Source organism: Lutra lutra, chromosome 8 (assembly GCF_902655055.1).
Source record: "Lutra lutra chromosome 8, mLutLut1.2, whole genome shotgun sequence".
NCBI classification, from domain to species: domain Eukaryota; kingdom Metazoa; phylum Chordata; class Mammalia; order Carnivora; family Mustelidae; genus Lutra; species Lutra lutra.
In genome coordinates, this window is record NC_062285.1 from 128,014,633 (window position 1) to 128,031,773 (window position 17,141).

Here is a 17,141-nt window from a genome sequence, read left to right on the forward strand (position 1 = left end):
ACCGACCTAGGGAAGACTTCATGCTCTTTCCTAGCAAAGTGTATCGGGGAACAGAGCTGCATTAGCTTTCTGTTAAAGAAGGAACGGATTTTGGGGTTGACTTCAGACCCCGTGCTCTCGAATATCATTCGATAACATTTACTGGGCGCCCATAGGCAAAAGAGGTGTTTCCGCCGCCTCCACACCTGCCCACATCCTGAAGCAGGGAGGGGAAGCAGCGAAGAAAAGGCAAAGAGGGCCTAACGGTGGGTAGCTGGGCATCTCCAGACCTCCGCCTCGCTCCATGCCCGCGCCGGCCACGCCCCCAGCCTCGCCCTCGCCCCCAAACCCACTTCAAACTCCCGCCCCCTCTTCACGACGGCCAATGCCCGGCCGGAGAGCGCGAAGGAGGCCGGGGATTGGGCGTCGCCGCGGTTGCCGAGGTGACGGGTGGGTCCGGCAGGGACCCCGACCGCGGCTAGCAAGAGGGGTGCGGGGCGGTTTCCGTCCCGGTCCGCGCCCGGCCGCCGCGCCCTGGCCCACACCCCCCGGCGGCTGGAAGGGGGAGGCCCCGCGCACCCCCTCCCCCGCCCCCGGCCCCGCGCGCCCCCGCCGGCCTCGGGTTCGGGGCGCCCCGCCCTCCGCCTCCGTCTCCGCCCCCAGGACCAGCGGCCGCCAGCTCCCGAGCGCTGCTTCCCCGGCCAGCAGCGCGATGGGCTGCGGGAACTCCACCGCCACCAGTGCGGGCGCCGGCCGAGGTGAGCGGGGGCGCGGGCCGGGGACTCGGGGCGGCGGGGAGGTCTGGCGGGCGGGCCGCAGCTGCGGAAGAGGCCCGGAGAGCCGGCGGGGACCTGGGGAGGGAGGGCGCGCAACCCCATCTCCCCGTCCCCATTATCGGGAGGGGGTGGGTGGGTGGGCCAGACTGCCCGCTTTTGGAGCGACCCGCAGCGGGGCATTTCCCCCGCGCGGGGGCGGTCACGCCTGGACGAGGGGAGCCTGCAGGGCGATCCTGCGGAGGGTGCGTGGGGAGGACGCACGGCGGGGCTCCCCTGCAGCGGGGTGCCGGGTGCCCTCACGGAGGCGGGGGGGGGGGAGAGGATTCCCGGTAGTGGCCCGCATCCGCTCCCTCCTCTCCCACTCTCGCCCCGCAGACCTCGGCGCCAGCCCCTCGGAACCCTGACGGTGCAACAGGAAAGTGCGGCAGAGCAATTCAGGACTTTTTTGGTGGTGGTGGTGGTGCCAGTGGGGTTGGGAGGAACTGCGAGCCAGGCTCCAAATTCATCTGAGTCTGTCCTGATGCCTGAGAGCGGCTGGGCTGCGTGTAGGAGGATTCCTCTGAGAAGCCGCAGTATTAAGGATGTTTTAGAGAAGTGTGACAGAGTTTTAATATCAGCAGTGATTTGTTCACGTGTTTTTCATTAGAAAAATAGACTGGAACTTCTTTTACAGCACTTCATTTTGTTGATTGGCGGGCGAGATCTCCTATCCCCCAGTCGGCCAGGCTTTGTGTCAAGTGACTTATTCCAAAACTCAGCCTTCTTTCTTAACCCAGCTCGTGTCTCCTGATTTAAGAATCAGGATCTGTTTTGAGTAATATCTGCTGGCCTCTGTTAGTATCCTTTCGGGTAAAGAACTCCCATCTCCTCCAACTGAGATCAATCAGATGCCGCGTCCTATTCCCACCCCCACCCCCCAAACCCCAGCAGACGCAAACAGCAGTCTCCTGCTGCAGTATTTCCTAGCAGACTGGCATGGGTGCCCTCTCAGTCTTCGTGACCTTGGCCATGTCACTTCCCTTAACCCAGACATCTGTGGAAGACGGAGTTTAAAATTCAAGCCTTATTCGTTTATTTATTTTAAAGTTTATTTTGACGTTTACTTAGTGGGGTCAGATGTGGAAATCTGCTCTGTGGTCTGTGAATCCGCCAACTTTCTTTTTCCTCTTTGTCTGTAAACACACATAGAATATTTTGCTTTTCCTGAGAAGACACTAAAATATGTGGGGTTCCGGTCCTAGAGCTGTGAATGAACCCAGGTGATGATTCACCAAAAAGTTGATCTCTTACAGATAATCTTTATTATCTTTTTTTAAAAAAAAAGATTTTATTTATTTATTTCACAGACAGAGATCACAAGCAGGCAGAGAGGCAGGCAGAGAGAGAGAAGGAAGCAGGCTCCTAGCTGAGCAGAGAGCCGGATGCAGGGCTCCATCCCAAGACCCTGAGATCATGACCTGAGCCGAAGGCAGAGGCTTTAACCCATTGAGCCACCCAGGTGCCCCTAATCTTTACCATCTTGAATGAAATTCTCCTCGTTGGTATATGCAGGGAGCCACCAGAGAAGAAATCTTTTCCGTTCACATAACAGTGAGATATGTTGGTTATCGTGGTTGGTGTCTTATGCCAACAAGGGCAAATGAGATTCTGAGAGCAGCCAGAAAGCTCTGCATGGAAACCTACACCAGACCTCGTGTCTCTCAATCTAACAGACACTGGGGTCCTACACCATCCACTGCAATGGGCACCCTCTCTTTAAAAAGGCTAAGAACAGGGGTGCCTCGGTGGCTCAGTGGGTTAAAGCCTCTGTTTTCGGCTCAGGTTATGATGCAGGATCCTGGGATCGAGCCCCACATCTCTCTCTGTCTGCTCTCTGCCTACTTGTGATCTCTGTCTGTCAAATAAATAAATAAAAATCTTTTTTTAAAAAAGGCTAAGAACAGTTATCCATATTTAAAAAAAATCATGGGAAGGATTTGTAACATTTCCTTTCAAGTGGAGCTAGGTTAGTTCATGTACATTTTTATTTATTAATGAACTGCTTGTCAGATCTGGGGATAGGAGGGAGGGGCACTGTTGCTAAATCAGTGATGATAAGGTAATTTGGAAATGGTAATGTCGGAAAATGAGAAAATCAGGGGCGCCTGGGTGGCTCAGTGGGTTAAAGCCTCTGCCTTCGGCTCTGGTCATGATCCTAGGGTCCTGGGATCCAGCCCCACATGGGACTCTCTGCTCAGCAGGGAGCCTGCTTCCTCCTCTCTCTCTCTCTCTCTGCCTGCCTCTCTGCCTACTTGTGATCTCTGTCAAATAAATAAATAAAATCTTAAAAAGAAAAAGAAAATGGGAAAATCGGATTCTCCTTACAGATATTTGGTTGACCTTTTTTTTTTCTCAAAATGCACATCCCTTATACCCTATACAGTTGCATTGAAAAAACCACTCCAAGTGCACGCCTTTTTGTTGGGCAGCCTGTTTATGAAGGACAGTTCACAGAAGAGCGTGTTGTTGTCTCCTCTAGCTTGCTCTTGGCTAAAAATTGTGTTTTGTTCAGGGAAATGGCAGATAGAGAGTGCAGACTGTAAAACATTAAGGAGGGAATGTGATGAGTGGGGGACTTATCACATCACCTCGTTGAAGGATCTGCTCTTTGAGAGGTCATTCCCCAAACACGTCCTACTAGAGTCCAGCTGGCTAGCTTTGGGATGCGGTCGTTGTTATTTGGAAATTTTTCTGTCAGCTCGTGGTAGGACTTTAGTTTCAGAAAGGAAATATGTAAAATGAAGAAAAATAAGCCACAAGGCAAAGGTATTTGAATATTTTTCAGTTGTGAATGTTGACATCAGCATGAAATATGCTGTTGACCAAGTTGCAATTGCATGAAATAAATGCATTAAATAGATGTTGTCATGGGGTGCCTGGGTGACTCAGTGGGTTAAGTATCTGACTCTTGGTTTCTGCTCAGGTCATGATCTCAGGGTCCTGGGCTGGAGCCCGGCATTGAGCTCCATGCTCATTGTGGGGTCTGCTTGTCCCTCTCCCTCTGCTCCTTCCCCTGCTCCCCCGAACATAAATAAATAAAAAATCTTAAAAAAAAATAGATGTTGTTCCTGTCCTCCAGGTACTTACAATGCCCAACTTCTGAAATTTCCCAGGATCATACAATTCAATAGTTACACTTAAGCTTTTCAGCAATCAATCAGTCCATCCAGCCAGCCAGCCATAGATAGGTGAATAACAAAATACAAAGAGAAGGTGGGAAGAGCGCTGAACTTGCAGCCCGGAGAGTGAGGCTCAAGCTTGACTTCAGCTCTGGGCTTGTTGCTAGGAGCGTTTTGTTTCACATTTCTGAGTTACAGAGTGAAAGTGCTGTGTAAACTGTAATTATTATAGAGTAGTGGAATAGTACCATGTTGAAGGTGAAATGGCTTTCCCTGATCATTTTTCTACAAGACCATGGCATATCTACTTCCAAAGGGTGCATTAGGACATTATAATATGACCCTTAAACCTGAAATCTCTATTATAAGCCCTGTTTTACTCTGTAAGAAATTCAGCTAACACGAGATAATTGTTTGCCCTCTCCCTGAGCCATCTGAACAACTGCCTTGCCTTTCTTGGCTTTCATCTAGAGAAATTGGTTAATATGACAAATGGATATTTAGTAGTGTGCTTGAGTAAGTTTAATTCTGTATGTCCAATAGGTGGAAAAACTGATCTGCCGTAAAATGATCCAACAGTCATAAGAAATCAGCCCCCAGATCACTCAGGCCCTAGATAATTCTGGTTAGATTTCTCCTAAAGATTTCTAACCATAAGCTTACACCCAGTCCATCTCTCCCTGCAGAGAATGGCACTTTGCTAAGAACTTGTAAGGCAAGGCTTGGGCAGCCACCAGTGGGTGGTTGAATGAAAACGAATTTTCATGCTCTTGAGAAGCTGATAGTCTAGGTAGGAAGATTAACCATTGGAGAACAGCAGCAAGGCAAAGTATGATAGAATATGCAAGCGCCCGGGACATGATGAATAATGTTGTTCAATCAAAGGAGGCTTCGGGGAGGAGTGGACTGTCGGTCCAGATGAGGTCTTGAGAACAATTTCAATTGCATGAGAGCTCTCTCCATTTTCATGTTTTAGTAAGAGCACTCTCGCAACCTAGGAATTTGATTTCCCCAACCTAGAACTGTAGTGGGAGGATTTCTTATATTTTCCACTCAGTGAAGATTCGGTATGTTTGTCCTGAATAGATTCTGGCCCCTCCACTGTAGAGAAACATCTGGCTCAAATACCCAATGTAAAAGTGTTCCATTTTCTGTATCGCAGGGAGCTCTTGATCTATTTCTCTCTGCTCTCCAGCCCCACCTCTCTCTCTCTCTCTCAACAATTAGATTCTCTGTCCCCTTGTTTTTCCTTGACCATGGTTTTTAACTAGGCAGAGAAATGAGTAGTCCTGCGTTTGAGCTAATGATCTGAACAAGTCAGCCATTCCCTTTTATACCTCATACATACAGATGGGTAAGCAAGTCTGTAATGTAAGCCAGACAATCTCTTTTCAGGTAAATCAGAAAATCCCTTAAAAAGTTTGGATGGATCTCAATATCAGCAATAGCCCATGTCCGTGCAGGCCAAGGCTGTAGACATTCTTTGCAGCAGAAGGCTTACTTCAGAAGTGTTCTGCTCATGATAGCTAACTGAATTTTTTAGTTGTAGTTTTCTAGCAGGGATATGTAATTGGCAACTGTCTGATCATAACTCCGTAGCGGCGTATTATCAGAATGTTTCTGTAATGGTTCTTCTGCTATTTATATAACAATAGTCTGAAGAGGAGGATTTTAATAATTATTTATCCTATTTTGTCAGTGTACCGAGGGAGTTAATACAGTCCTTTTGGGTCCAATTATTTAGATTAGTTTTCTTTTCATCTTCAATTAGGTAGATAATTGCATTCCCTTCTTTTGCTGTAGCTCTGTGGTCCAGCCTTAATTTACATCTATAAATGGTTTTGTAGGATTGAAATGTTGCCACTGTGCTTAGCATGAGCCCAGGCCATATCGAAGATATAGTATAAAATTTTGTTGATAGCATCCTAGAAGTCACATGTGTCTCCTGCTACTTCCCTGCCACTGCCCCCAGACCCCAACCTCACCAACCTTCTTTCAATTCCCCGAACTGTGCTGAACTGACTCTTGTTGTTTTCTCTGTTTGAAACTTTCTTTGCTGGAGAGCTGATATTTTGTTTATTTATTTATCGCCTCTTCTGTTCCTTTCCTCCAAATGCAGGCCTCATGAGAGCCTCCTGCATCTTATTCCCAGCTGTACCCTCAGCCTCTAGACTAGGATCCAAACTTTCAATGGAATTTTTGGCTTGCAAAGAATTTTTTTTGTTGTTGTTGTTCAAATGAATGAACATACTGGGGAAACGAAGATGCAAAACGAAGTCCTAGATTGTGTCACTGATACAGCAATTGAGAGAATAAAATAAAACCTCAAGCAGTCAGGGCAGCCTGCTTGGAAGAAGTGGCACTTGATTTGTTTCTGAAGAATAGGTAACTGTTCAGATAAGCAGGTAATGGAAGGAAGGGCATTCTTAGTGTTGTGTGAAATCACAGGGACAGAAATGGGCTCTGTGCATTTCAGGGCAGTAGGTCTGGCCTCACTGGCTTTAGTGGTTCATGTTGGTCATAGGGTGTTGGGAAGGAAGAGTGGGTAGAATGGAGGGTGAGGAGGACAGACAGGCAGGAAAGCCAAGCCTCGGAGTTGAGGGTGGGTTCTGGTACCAAAAGGCCCAAGTTCGAATCCCGCTTTTGTCATTTATCAGCTGTGTGACCTTGGGCAACTCAACTTGAACTATACGTTGGTTTTCTCAACTGTAAAATGGGGGAGTAAGAATAGAATTGGCTTCAACATAAAATGAGTTTATGTAAGTAAAGTGCTTAGTACAATGCCTTGTCTATTGTGAGTACTCACTATGCTGTTTATTATAAATATAGGGGAAGACTTTTGTAACTAGTGTAAAAGGAAAGAGTGGGCTTACAGCAGTGACTGTCTGGAGTCAGGGCAATAAGAAGGGCCTGGAAGCATTGATGCCAGAGACCCCTGGGTCAGCCAGGCTTAGGATGGGCTGCATGGGAGGGAGAAATAAACATGAACCCAAACTAATGCCTCGTTAACTGGAAGATTCTGCTGCCTCTAAAGGGAAGCTAGGAAAAGGCAAGTGATCAGTACACTCTTGGAAGTTCCACATTGGAAGTGACTGTGAATGACAGGAGATGTGGAAAACCTCTGTCCAGGCACTTTTCACTGGTGAGACAGAATCAGGACGTTCATGCATCCCAGCTTCCTGGAAGTGACCTTGTGCAGGGGTCACAAAGGTGACCTCTTGGGGCCATGTGCAGGGGTCACGAAGGTGACCTCAACGAGGTATTCAGTTCGGCCACAAATCACTTACTGCTGAGTATTAGATGTGGCTGGAATTATAATATAGCAGCCAGATGTCACTGCCTTACCTTATGCCCGTCCTTCTGTGGCTGTCTTTATTTATTAATTTTTAGCTCCCTGAAGTGTAGCTATTCAATAAGAACAACCTGCAAATGAAGAGATTTTTCTGCAAGAGCTTCCATATTCATGAACAGAATTTTATATTTCTAGGACACATTGACCTGAATTTTTTTCTCCTTTATTGAAAAAAATGACTTACGAATCTAGTTCTTTTGTTGGCTTCTTGAAAAATAACTTTGCTTTGGATGAACTAAGAGCTGTTGTTGTACTTGTTTTGGCCAAACTGAGACTATGACATCGTTTTGGAACTATTATGGGTCAGAGGAGACATCATGAGCTGTCAAAATTAAAGAGAATTTTGTTTATTGTTCTGTAGTTAAGTTTATACTGTTCTCAAAGGGCCTTTTCTTTTCTTTTACAAAACAAATAGAGTAGGACATTCCTGCATATTTTTATTATTTCCCACAAGAGCCACAATCATTTGTTTCTGATCATTTATGCCAAGAGAAGAATGATCTGAAAATCTTTAGTGCTTTTTAGAAACTCTTCGTGTACATAATTTTATCTTTTGACGTATGTGTTTAAATTATCACCACTCAGTCGGAAGATAGAAATACAATTTAATATGTAACTTAGCAATTCATTTACTTGTGACTATTTCCAATCTATTACATAAATTCAATATAGTGCAACAGGACCGTGATGAAGGCGTCAATAGGCTAGTTTTTTCAAGTGTAGAAACGTATGTGTCCTTTCTTTTAAGAGATAGATATCTTTTCTTTATGTTAGACTTTGGCATGTGGGAGGAAACTTGAAATGGTAAATGTACAGATCGGAACAGTGCTGAAAACCTACTGGGCGCTACATCTCACTCTTCTTTGTAAGAACAATTAGATGGCAAAGGGACATCTTCTATAGGAGCCAAGATGTTCTCTCTATCCACCTAAAACTACTGACCCCGTGTAGTGTTTTGTTTTTTTTTTAAAGATTTTATTTGTTTATTTGACAGAGATCACAAGTAGGCAGAGAGGCAGGCAGAGAGAGAAGAAGGGAAGCAGGCTCCCTGCTGAGCAGAGAGCCTGACGCGGGGCTCAATTCCAGGACCCTGGGACCATGCATGACCTGAGCTGAAGGCAGAGGCCCCAACCCACTGAGCCACCCAGGCGCCCCCCGTGTAGTGTTTTGAAACTGGTTGGCTTTATCGTGCACTAGGAATACAGGTTTGCCTGTGTTTGTGGGATGTAGGATATGTTACATTAAATTTAATGCCTCCCGCATATTAATTTTTCTATATATTTCTTTTCAAGAGAGAATTTTAATTTTTGGAAGGATGGGGGAGGACAGGGATAAGAAGGTTTAGTGGGCTGAATGGTGGCTTCTAAACAGAAGTTTCCATCCTCATCCTTGGAATGTGCGATTCTTATCTTATTTGGAAAAAGGGTCTTTGCAGATATAATTAAGGATTTTGAGATAATCTGGGTGGGCCCTAAGTCCACTGGTAAGTGTCCTTACACAGAGAGACAGCGATGGGGGTGGGGGGACATGGGTGGAGCAACAGTGTGCACCTTGTGGTCACGGGCCAGAGACTGCCAAGGAACCAAGGCTCACGGCACCGGATGCTAAGGGTGTGTGGCAGTTTGGACCTGCGGACCCTTTGATTTTATGCCTCTGTCCTCCAGAAGGCTGAGAGCATCGACTTCTCTTGTTTGAAGCCACCCAGTCTTTGGGGATTTCTTACAGCAGCCGTATGAAACTACCACAGGTTTTCCTGTAGTTCTTCAGGAGTGGGAGGTAATTAGAAAATTTAGAAATACAGCTTACAGGCTATACCCGGGGTGCAGAATGATTTGCTGAAGCAAATGCTGTGCAATCCCGTCTTGGTGTGTGATTCACAGAGCATGTCAAGGTTTTTTGGAGCCTCAGTGACTTCTCAGGACACCGCATTTTCATAAAACATGTTAAAAAACATGGAGACTGTCTGCGAGGTTTTTTCCCTCCTGATATAATCCAACTTTCTGATTCTCTGACACCCGCTGGGAGTCGCACGATACGCTTCACTTCTGGCACTACTTGGAGTTTGTCAGCTGCCGCAGGCTTAAGGACAGGGTTGCGTAAGATGGCCTTACCTCTGACACCGGTCACAAGCATTGGGTCCCCAGATGACTCCCACTTCTATCCAACTTGGCAACAAATTTGGGGGTTCCCACAGCACCCTTTCTCAGATTGGATGATTTGCTAGAATGGCTCAGAATTCAGGAAGGCACATTACTTTTGGATTTAAATTCACCAGTTTATTTGTAAAGGACACACATGAACAGCCAGATGGACATAGAGTGATGTCTGGAAGGGTCCCAAGCGGGGGAATCTCTGTCCCCATGTAGTTGGGGTGTGTCACCCTCCTACTGCATGGATGTGGTCACCAGCTCAGAAGCTCTCAGAGCCTCATTGTTTAGGGCTTTTTATGGAGGGTTCACTACATGGGTGTGGTTCGTGGAATCACTGGCTATTGGGGATTGACTCAGTCTCCAGCTCCTCTCCCTTCCCTGGTGACAGGGACCGGGACAGCATTACCAAGCTTCTAACAACACTTGGCTTTTTTGGTGACCAGTGCCCCATCCTGAAGCTATCCTGGGTCCCGTTAGGAGTCCCTTCATTGGAATGGAAGAGGCTCCTATTACCCTTATCACTCAGGGAATTCCAAAGATTTTAGAAGTTTTGTGACAAAGAGGGGACAAAGCCCAAATATCTCTCTATCGCCTCACAATATCAGATTAAGTTTTTTGAATATTTGAATAAATTGGGTTTGCTGTGCCTTTTTAAGTGACTGAGACTTTTGACTTTGAGACTCATAAACAAAATATTAAAATCTTTTGAAGTGTGTAAAGTTGAAGGTATACACAGTCTTGGTTTCCTTCTGAACAGCCAACAATGTTTAACTGTTTCCTACCTTCAGAAGGAAATGTTCTTCCTTACAGACCCTAGCCTTTTTCTTTTTTTTTTTTTTTTTTGGTCACTGAAACTGCATATAATACTCTTCTGAGAGCAAGCTTTCCCCCTTCTCTTTTTTAGCATGTTATTTAAAATTATCCTCCTTCATACAGTTTTGGAAACTAGTCATCAAATCTTTAGTCTTATGTACTTTGTGGTGCTTTCATTCTGTAAGAAGCATTATTGCCTTTCCCCCATCTCTGCTTCTTCTGAGCCATTATATGAATACATCAAGGCTACGTTTAAACAGTAAAGAGTCATTTTGGCAGGAAATGAAGTGGTGATATCAGGAATCAACACTCTATCCCAGGGGCCTGGAAAGAATTAGATGACATTATAGATATTTGTTTAACAAAGGCTAAGTCATATAAACCATAAACACAACTTAAAGCAAATGGGATTTTGCTGCTCTGAATTGTTCGAGATAAAGTGTTTTTTTTTTTTGTTTGTTTTTTTTTTTTTTTTTTTTTTTTTGCATGAATTCTCTAGAGTAGAGATCTCCATCTGGTTAATCAATATATAGGTGAAGTGTGATTACAAGGTTGTAGTGAAGGTAATATGATTTTTCTTCTATTTATTGATTTTATGATTTTATACTTTTGCAGAACAAAGAGCTGTTTTACATTTTATATACCTACATATTCTGATAGTTTTGCCAAGGGTTTCCAACAATTGCACATTTTTTTTCCCCTACTCTGACAAGTTGTATTTTGGGGAGTCATGTTCTACCTATCCTGATTATAAGCTTATCCTTAATAATACCATGCTACCTTCCTTCTAAGATGCACATTTTCTGTCCTTTAAAAAAAATGGAGCACATATTACAACACCTGCATACCTGATGTAGTGTTTCTGATATCTTTGCCCACCCCACCATTGCACGTATTAAGTAGATGGTACTCTTTAAATGAAGGACGTTTGAGAACAGAAGTAATGGTGTGCAGACTTCCTTTTGGAAGGTAACCCCAGGCATCGGCCAGGGGCCCTGCTGGGTTGCTGCATGGTGATCCCAGCAGGGAAGAGGCTCTGAGGGTGCCTGGCACCCGGAGCAATCATTTGAAGTGATGGAGGGTTCCTGGTGGCTGATTAAAATCAGTACTCATTAGACAACATGTTGCTGTTTTGAAACTAGTTACATGCACATTACCCTTGCGTGGTCCTCTCAGCTGCCTTTATGTGCCCAGTATTAGAAACCGAAGCAGTGATTTTGTGACCTTTGAATGAATGATCTGAACAAGGACTTTGTGTGTGTCTTTGCCTTCCCATTCCCTGCCACCTTGGGGCCCTCCCTGAGATGGAGTGGGGTGGCTTCTGTCCCCTCTGCTCTCTCTGTGGATTCTATTCGATGGCCCTTCCTCTCTGCAGAGGACTCAGAGTCCTCATTATGGTCTCTGCTTTCTTCTCTCTGTAAGACTTTGCAGAATCAAAGTTTCCAACCCCTCTGGCTCTCCCATCCCATGTCCATGACAAAACCCCGAAATGTTCTTTGTACTTTTCCATGAACATGAAAATATGGAAATCAGGATATTACTTTCTTTCTAGACTTTCTTCCAGATTCTCATGCTTTTTTTGACTCTGGAGTAAAACATTCATTTGCATGGATTTTTGGTGGCACCCATCCTTTGCTTATTTTTTCCTATTAAAACACTCCTCTGTTCTTATGTTAAATTTTTTTTTTCAATTTTAGGATTTTGTTTTGTTTTATGATCTCAGATTCCAAATAGGTTATTTATTTATTTGAAAGAGAGAGAGAGACAGACAGACAGCGTGAGTGGGAGGGGCAATCTCAAGCAGACTCCACGCTGAGCACAGAGCCCGACGTCGGCCTCGATCCCAGGACCCTGAGATCACAACGACCTGAGCTGAAACCAAGAGTCAGACGTTCAACTGGCTGTGCCACCTAGGCACCCCAAAGCAGTTTTTGTTTATACAATTTTAATGATTGTTGTGATGTAGAAATGTTAATCTTTCCTTAAAAAAAGGAATGAGGTTTGTTATGAAGTTAAGGTTTGGTCAGAGCCTTACAAGAATTTGTTTGAGGGTGAAATCCTGCCATTTGCTATGATGTGGATGGAACTAGAGGGTATTATGCTGAGTGAAAAAAGTCAATCAGAGAAAGACAATTATCATATGATCTCCCAGACATGAAGAATTTGAAAGGCAGGGCAGGGGTTCATGGGGGGAAGGGAGGGGAAAATGAAACAAGATGGGACCAGGGAGGGAGATAAACCTTAAGAGACTCTTAATCTCAGGAAACAAACGGAGGGTTGCTGGGGAGTGTGGGGGTAGGGATAGGTTGGCTGCTTTATGGACATTGGGGAGGGTATGTGCTATGGTGAGTGCTATGAAGTGTGTAAGCCTGCACCCCTGAAACAAGTAATACATTATATGTTAATCAAAACAAACAAACAAACAAACAAACAACCTAAAAGGAAGCCTACAGAGTGGGAGAAGATGTTTGAAAAAAAAAATTTGAGGCATACTGTTGATTATCTTTGCCCTCTGCTTTGAATTTACAGGATTAACAGATTTTAAGTTAATATTACCAGGGTACAATGTTGCAGTTTTGGCAGTGACCTTTCCTATAGGCTTATTTGCTTACTGTGTAGCACATCTTTCTTTATTTTCACCTCTGTGTGACTTAGGCAGAGATTATTTTAATTCCCATTTCATAGATAGGGAAATTGAGATATTAATTTCTAATTAATTTGACTGCTAATAATAACAATTTAGTGAGCTACTTTTAGGTACCAGACTTTGTGCTAAGTGTTGACATGCATCTTTAAAAAAAACAAATCTTCACAGTCATGTCAAGTAACAGAAGACAAAACTGCAAGCTACAAAATTATATTTATGTGGTCATTTGGGGTCTTAATGGATTGCAATCCAGGAGACTATACTGAAGCTGAAAACATGCTCTGGAGAGACAGACGAATGAGTGTAGAATTTTTAAAGAGGAAAGAGAAGACTTACATAAATCGATTTGAAGAAAAGGTGTTTGGTTCTCGTTTAAATACAGTTACATTAAACTACATGTGATTGGTTGTAGCGCTCGTGTTAGAAAGTCTGTTTATGTCTGTTATGACAAAAGTAGGTGCCTTGGCTTTCAGCAAGGTAGTTCAGCAAAAAACTTCTGAGAATTTGGGACAGAAGATGGGCATGAGCCTTGCCTCCTCAGGGTCCTCCCAGCTCCATTTGTTTTTAAATTTTTTTTAAAAGATTTTATTCATTTGTCAGAGAGAGAGCGCACAAGCAGGGGGAGTGGCAGGCAGAGGGAGAGGGAGAGGGAAAAGCAGGTTCCCCACTGAGCAGGGAGCCTGACGTGGGGACTCAGTCCCAGGACTCCAAGATCATGATCTGAGCTGACGGTAGATGCTTAACCAACCGAGCCACCTGAGCATCCTCCAGCTCCATTTTTCAATAGCTGTCTCACCAGTGGTCTTTCCATTTATTCTCTCTGTTGTATATTAACTCTTATTATCCTCATTTGACACAAGGGAAGGAAGCAAGGTTTTAAGAGGTTAAAAGACACTAAATGCTACCTGCCTAGTAAAGTTAGAATCAAGGTCTGTGTTGCTCAGATGAGGCTAGTGGGAGGAGGAAGTGTGGAAATGGGACCAACTATATGTGGCAGAGAATCTATGATGAATGATTGGCATGGGATCCGAAAGAGACAGGATGTTTTTGGCACGTGGGTGGGAAGCAAAAAATGTGGGGGGGGCGGTGGGAGGGTTCAGTAGCAAACAGGAGCAGAGTTAGAAGTGCAGGTAACTCCCTAGAGCTAGGCTGGTGTCCTTGAGACTTCTCATTGACTGAGGATATCACCTCCATTCTGTCTTGTAACTTCGCTTTACAAGTTAGTGCCCTGGTTAGTGCCCTGTGGCCCTGTGGACACCGGCTTAGAAGGCGGGTGACTTTGAAATGAAAATACTTCCCGACTCTGTCAGTTTATCTGTAAAATAAACGGACTGGATGAGGTGATCCTTTCCAGAACCAACACCTTAAAATTTATAGGAATTGGGGCGCCTGGGTGGCTCAGTGGGTTAAGCCGCTGCCTTCGGCTCAGGTCATGATCCCAGGTCCTGGGTTCGAGCCCCACATCGGGCTTTCTGCTCGGCGGGAGGCCTGCTTCCTCCTCTCTCTCTCTGCCTGCCTCTCTGCCTACTTGTGATTTCTCTCTGTCAAATAAATAAATAAAATCTTTAAAAAAAAAATTTATAGGAATTGTTAAAAATGGGCAGAATAAATTCAAAATGTAAAATTTGAATGTAATTTTGTGTGAATTGATTTAATGTGATGTTCCTACTTTCTCCTTTATTTCTTTTGAAATGATCTTTTTAAAAGGCATATTTTCAACTTGTCTCTTTTAGAATATTATTTTAGATGGGTATTGGGTTTCACATTTTTGTTGTAATTCTATCACAATAATGCAAACATTTTTTTCCCTCCCTAGGCCCTGCAGGAGCAGCTAAAGATGTGTAAGTAGTTAATATTATGATTTTCTAAACTCTTTTTTGAGGAAGACACTGTTTTTCATGATTGTGGTCTTTCACTAGATATAGGTATGCCTGAAAAGATATGGGAATATATTCTCCATTATGCAATAATCAAGATTATCATCTAGTTTATAACTAAAGCACTATTTGAAGAATATCACTGTGTTATTATTTATTCCATTACTATTTATGCTGCCTTTCTGTTGCCCTAGCACTGTAACTTAGAACTTAAACTGAGGGAAACATTTAATTGTGCTTCCTTCCCAACTTGTGCTGAGATTTCTTCTCATTGAAAACAAGTGGATACGGGAGAATTCATTAAGCACATAGCTCCCGTGACCGTGTTAGAGTGAGCCAGTGGGGAGAGGCTGGGGCACACAGGTACCAAACACACATGGGATTGGTTTAAATCCGGTGACCAGGTATTTGAGTGAATATGTATGACCATTCAGTGTAGTCAATACTGAGTTGATATTTATACCACGGGACATTAAATCAAGGGCAGATGTCTCCCAGAGGGAGGTTTTGGGAGCTCAGGAGCCCTTCCAGAATTTCCGTCATGGCCCATGTCTGCATCTTTCCATATCTCATCTAGAACAGTAAGGACTTTGCAGTAGTTCACAATTTACCCTCTGGAGAGTGGAGGGACCCCCGCCCCACCCACCCACGATGTGAGATGCTGCTTAGTTGGTTTGGATGTTAAGACTGATAGTGTCACACACACACACACACACACACACACACACACACACACACACCAAGGAGGGCAAGATGATTTCTCGCTCGCATATAATGAGACTTTCTGGGAGAGCAGGGTAGGCACCCAACTGGTCCATTCATCTTGAGTGAAGGAAGGGGAGGCAGGAGTGGCTTTGGTTTTAACTGTGGTTGGGAGTGGGCCTCCTCGAGGGGTCCTGTGCATGGGGAGAGGTTTGCCTGGCTTTATTGTTCCCAACAGCACAAAGGAAGGAATTCCCAGGCTTCCTAATCAGCTTGCACTGCTGTGAGGCAGAAGGGGGAGTGGTTGGACTTGAAAGCTGTCAGTGGTCAAACATCAAAAACAGAGTCAGATTTATTATTATGACAAAGAGGAATTCAGAGAAGATGAGAATGGAATTACAAGGTTTTCCTGGAGTTAAATATGCATTTTCTATGGGACTTTCTGTACCCAAGAAGCAATATTCATTGTTTCAAATTCCTGGTTGCAGTATCTGAGTTTATTACCAAAGCATGTAACAACCACAAGTTCCTTGTCCTTACCTTGTTTCTTTCATTGTGTATCTGGGTCTCTCCATGCCTTCTCCTTCCATGTCTCTACATTGTTGCCAGATTCATTACCTCAAGCACTCCCCTGGCTTTGTAGGGCCTTTGCTCAAAAACTTAAAATTACTCTCCATTGCCCGCTAGACTGAGCCCAGAATCCTTTGGGAACAGGAAGATCATTTATGTTTTTAGCTTTTCTCTGATGGGCTCTGCGTGAGTTGGAAGGAAGCCCTGCATTTGGAGTGAGCAAGGCCAAGGATGAGAAGTGAGCTGATGTCCCACCCTCTGAGACCTCGGACAGGGGCCCAAACTGACCTCCCATGTTCTGCCTCCGTTTTTGCTATTCCCTCTGCCTGGAATGGCCTTTTTCTCAATTCAATTTGTTAAAAAAAAAAAAAAAAAAAAAAAAAAAAAAAAAAAGCTAGTGTTCTTTAGGGCTTCTGTCTTGTTCTTTGCAGTAAGAGTTTCTTGGATCTCTCAATTGGATAGAATGTCTTTCTATTCTGAACTTTTAGAGCATTTGCCCCTTTCTTTTATTTATTTATTTTTTTACTTTTTAAAATTTATTTATTTGACAGAGAGAGATCACAAGTAGGCAGAGAGGCAGGCAGAGAGAGGGAGTGGGGGGGAAGCAGGCTCCCCACTGAGCAGAGAGCCCCATGTGGGGCTCGATCCCAGGACCCTGGGATCATGACCTGAGCCGAAGGCAGAGACTTTAACCCACTGAGCCACCCAGGCGCCCCTGCCCCTTTCTTATGACACATCAGATGGGGCTTGTATTGTGGTTATTTATCTTCTTGTCCCTCTTGGGCACTGAGGGAAGTGAAATATCTTACTCCTCTGAATGTCTCCCAGGGTTATTAGTATCGTGTTTTGAATGTGGTGTTTAGTGAATAGTTGCTGAGGGTTCCCATCATTCCTATTCAAGGAGAGATTGATATCTTGACTCCTTTCTTTTAGAGGCATGGAGATTTCTAGTAGAATTTAATGATGCCATTGTCAACAAAATTAACTATTCCACGATGTGAGATGCTGCTTAATTACTTTTTGAAATCCCGAATTCTCTAGATTTAAATTTTCTGTAACTGTATATACCTCATTGTATGTCCTAGGAAGATATAATTTTATTTAATAATTGACCCTT

The 17,141-nt window shown here is 44.2% G+C and overlaps 1 protein-coding gene across 2 annotated transcripts in view; it reads left to right on the forward strand.

The window, feature by feature from the left end:
* The first annotated feature begins 268 nt into the window (after nucleotides 1-268).
* Nucleotides 269-17,141, forward strand: part of C8H12orf75 (chromosome 8 C12orf75 homolog) — a 37,121-nt gene continuing 20,248 nt past the window's right edge. For both annotated transcript variants that reach the window (XM_047742425.1, XM_047742424.1), the window contains exons 1-2: nucleotides 269-737; nucleotides 14,692-14,716. In XM_047742425.1, the coding sequence (XP_047598381.1) occupies nucleotides 284-737; nucleotides 14,692-14,716 (479 nt within the window). In that variant the 5' untranslated portion in view covers nucleotides 269-283. The remainder of the gene's footprint in view (nucleotides 738-14,691; nucleotides 14,717-17,141) is intronic.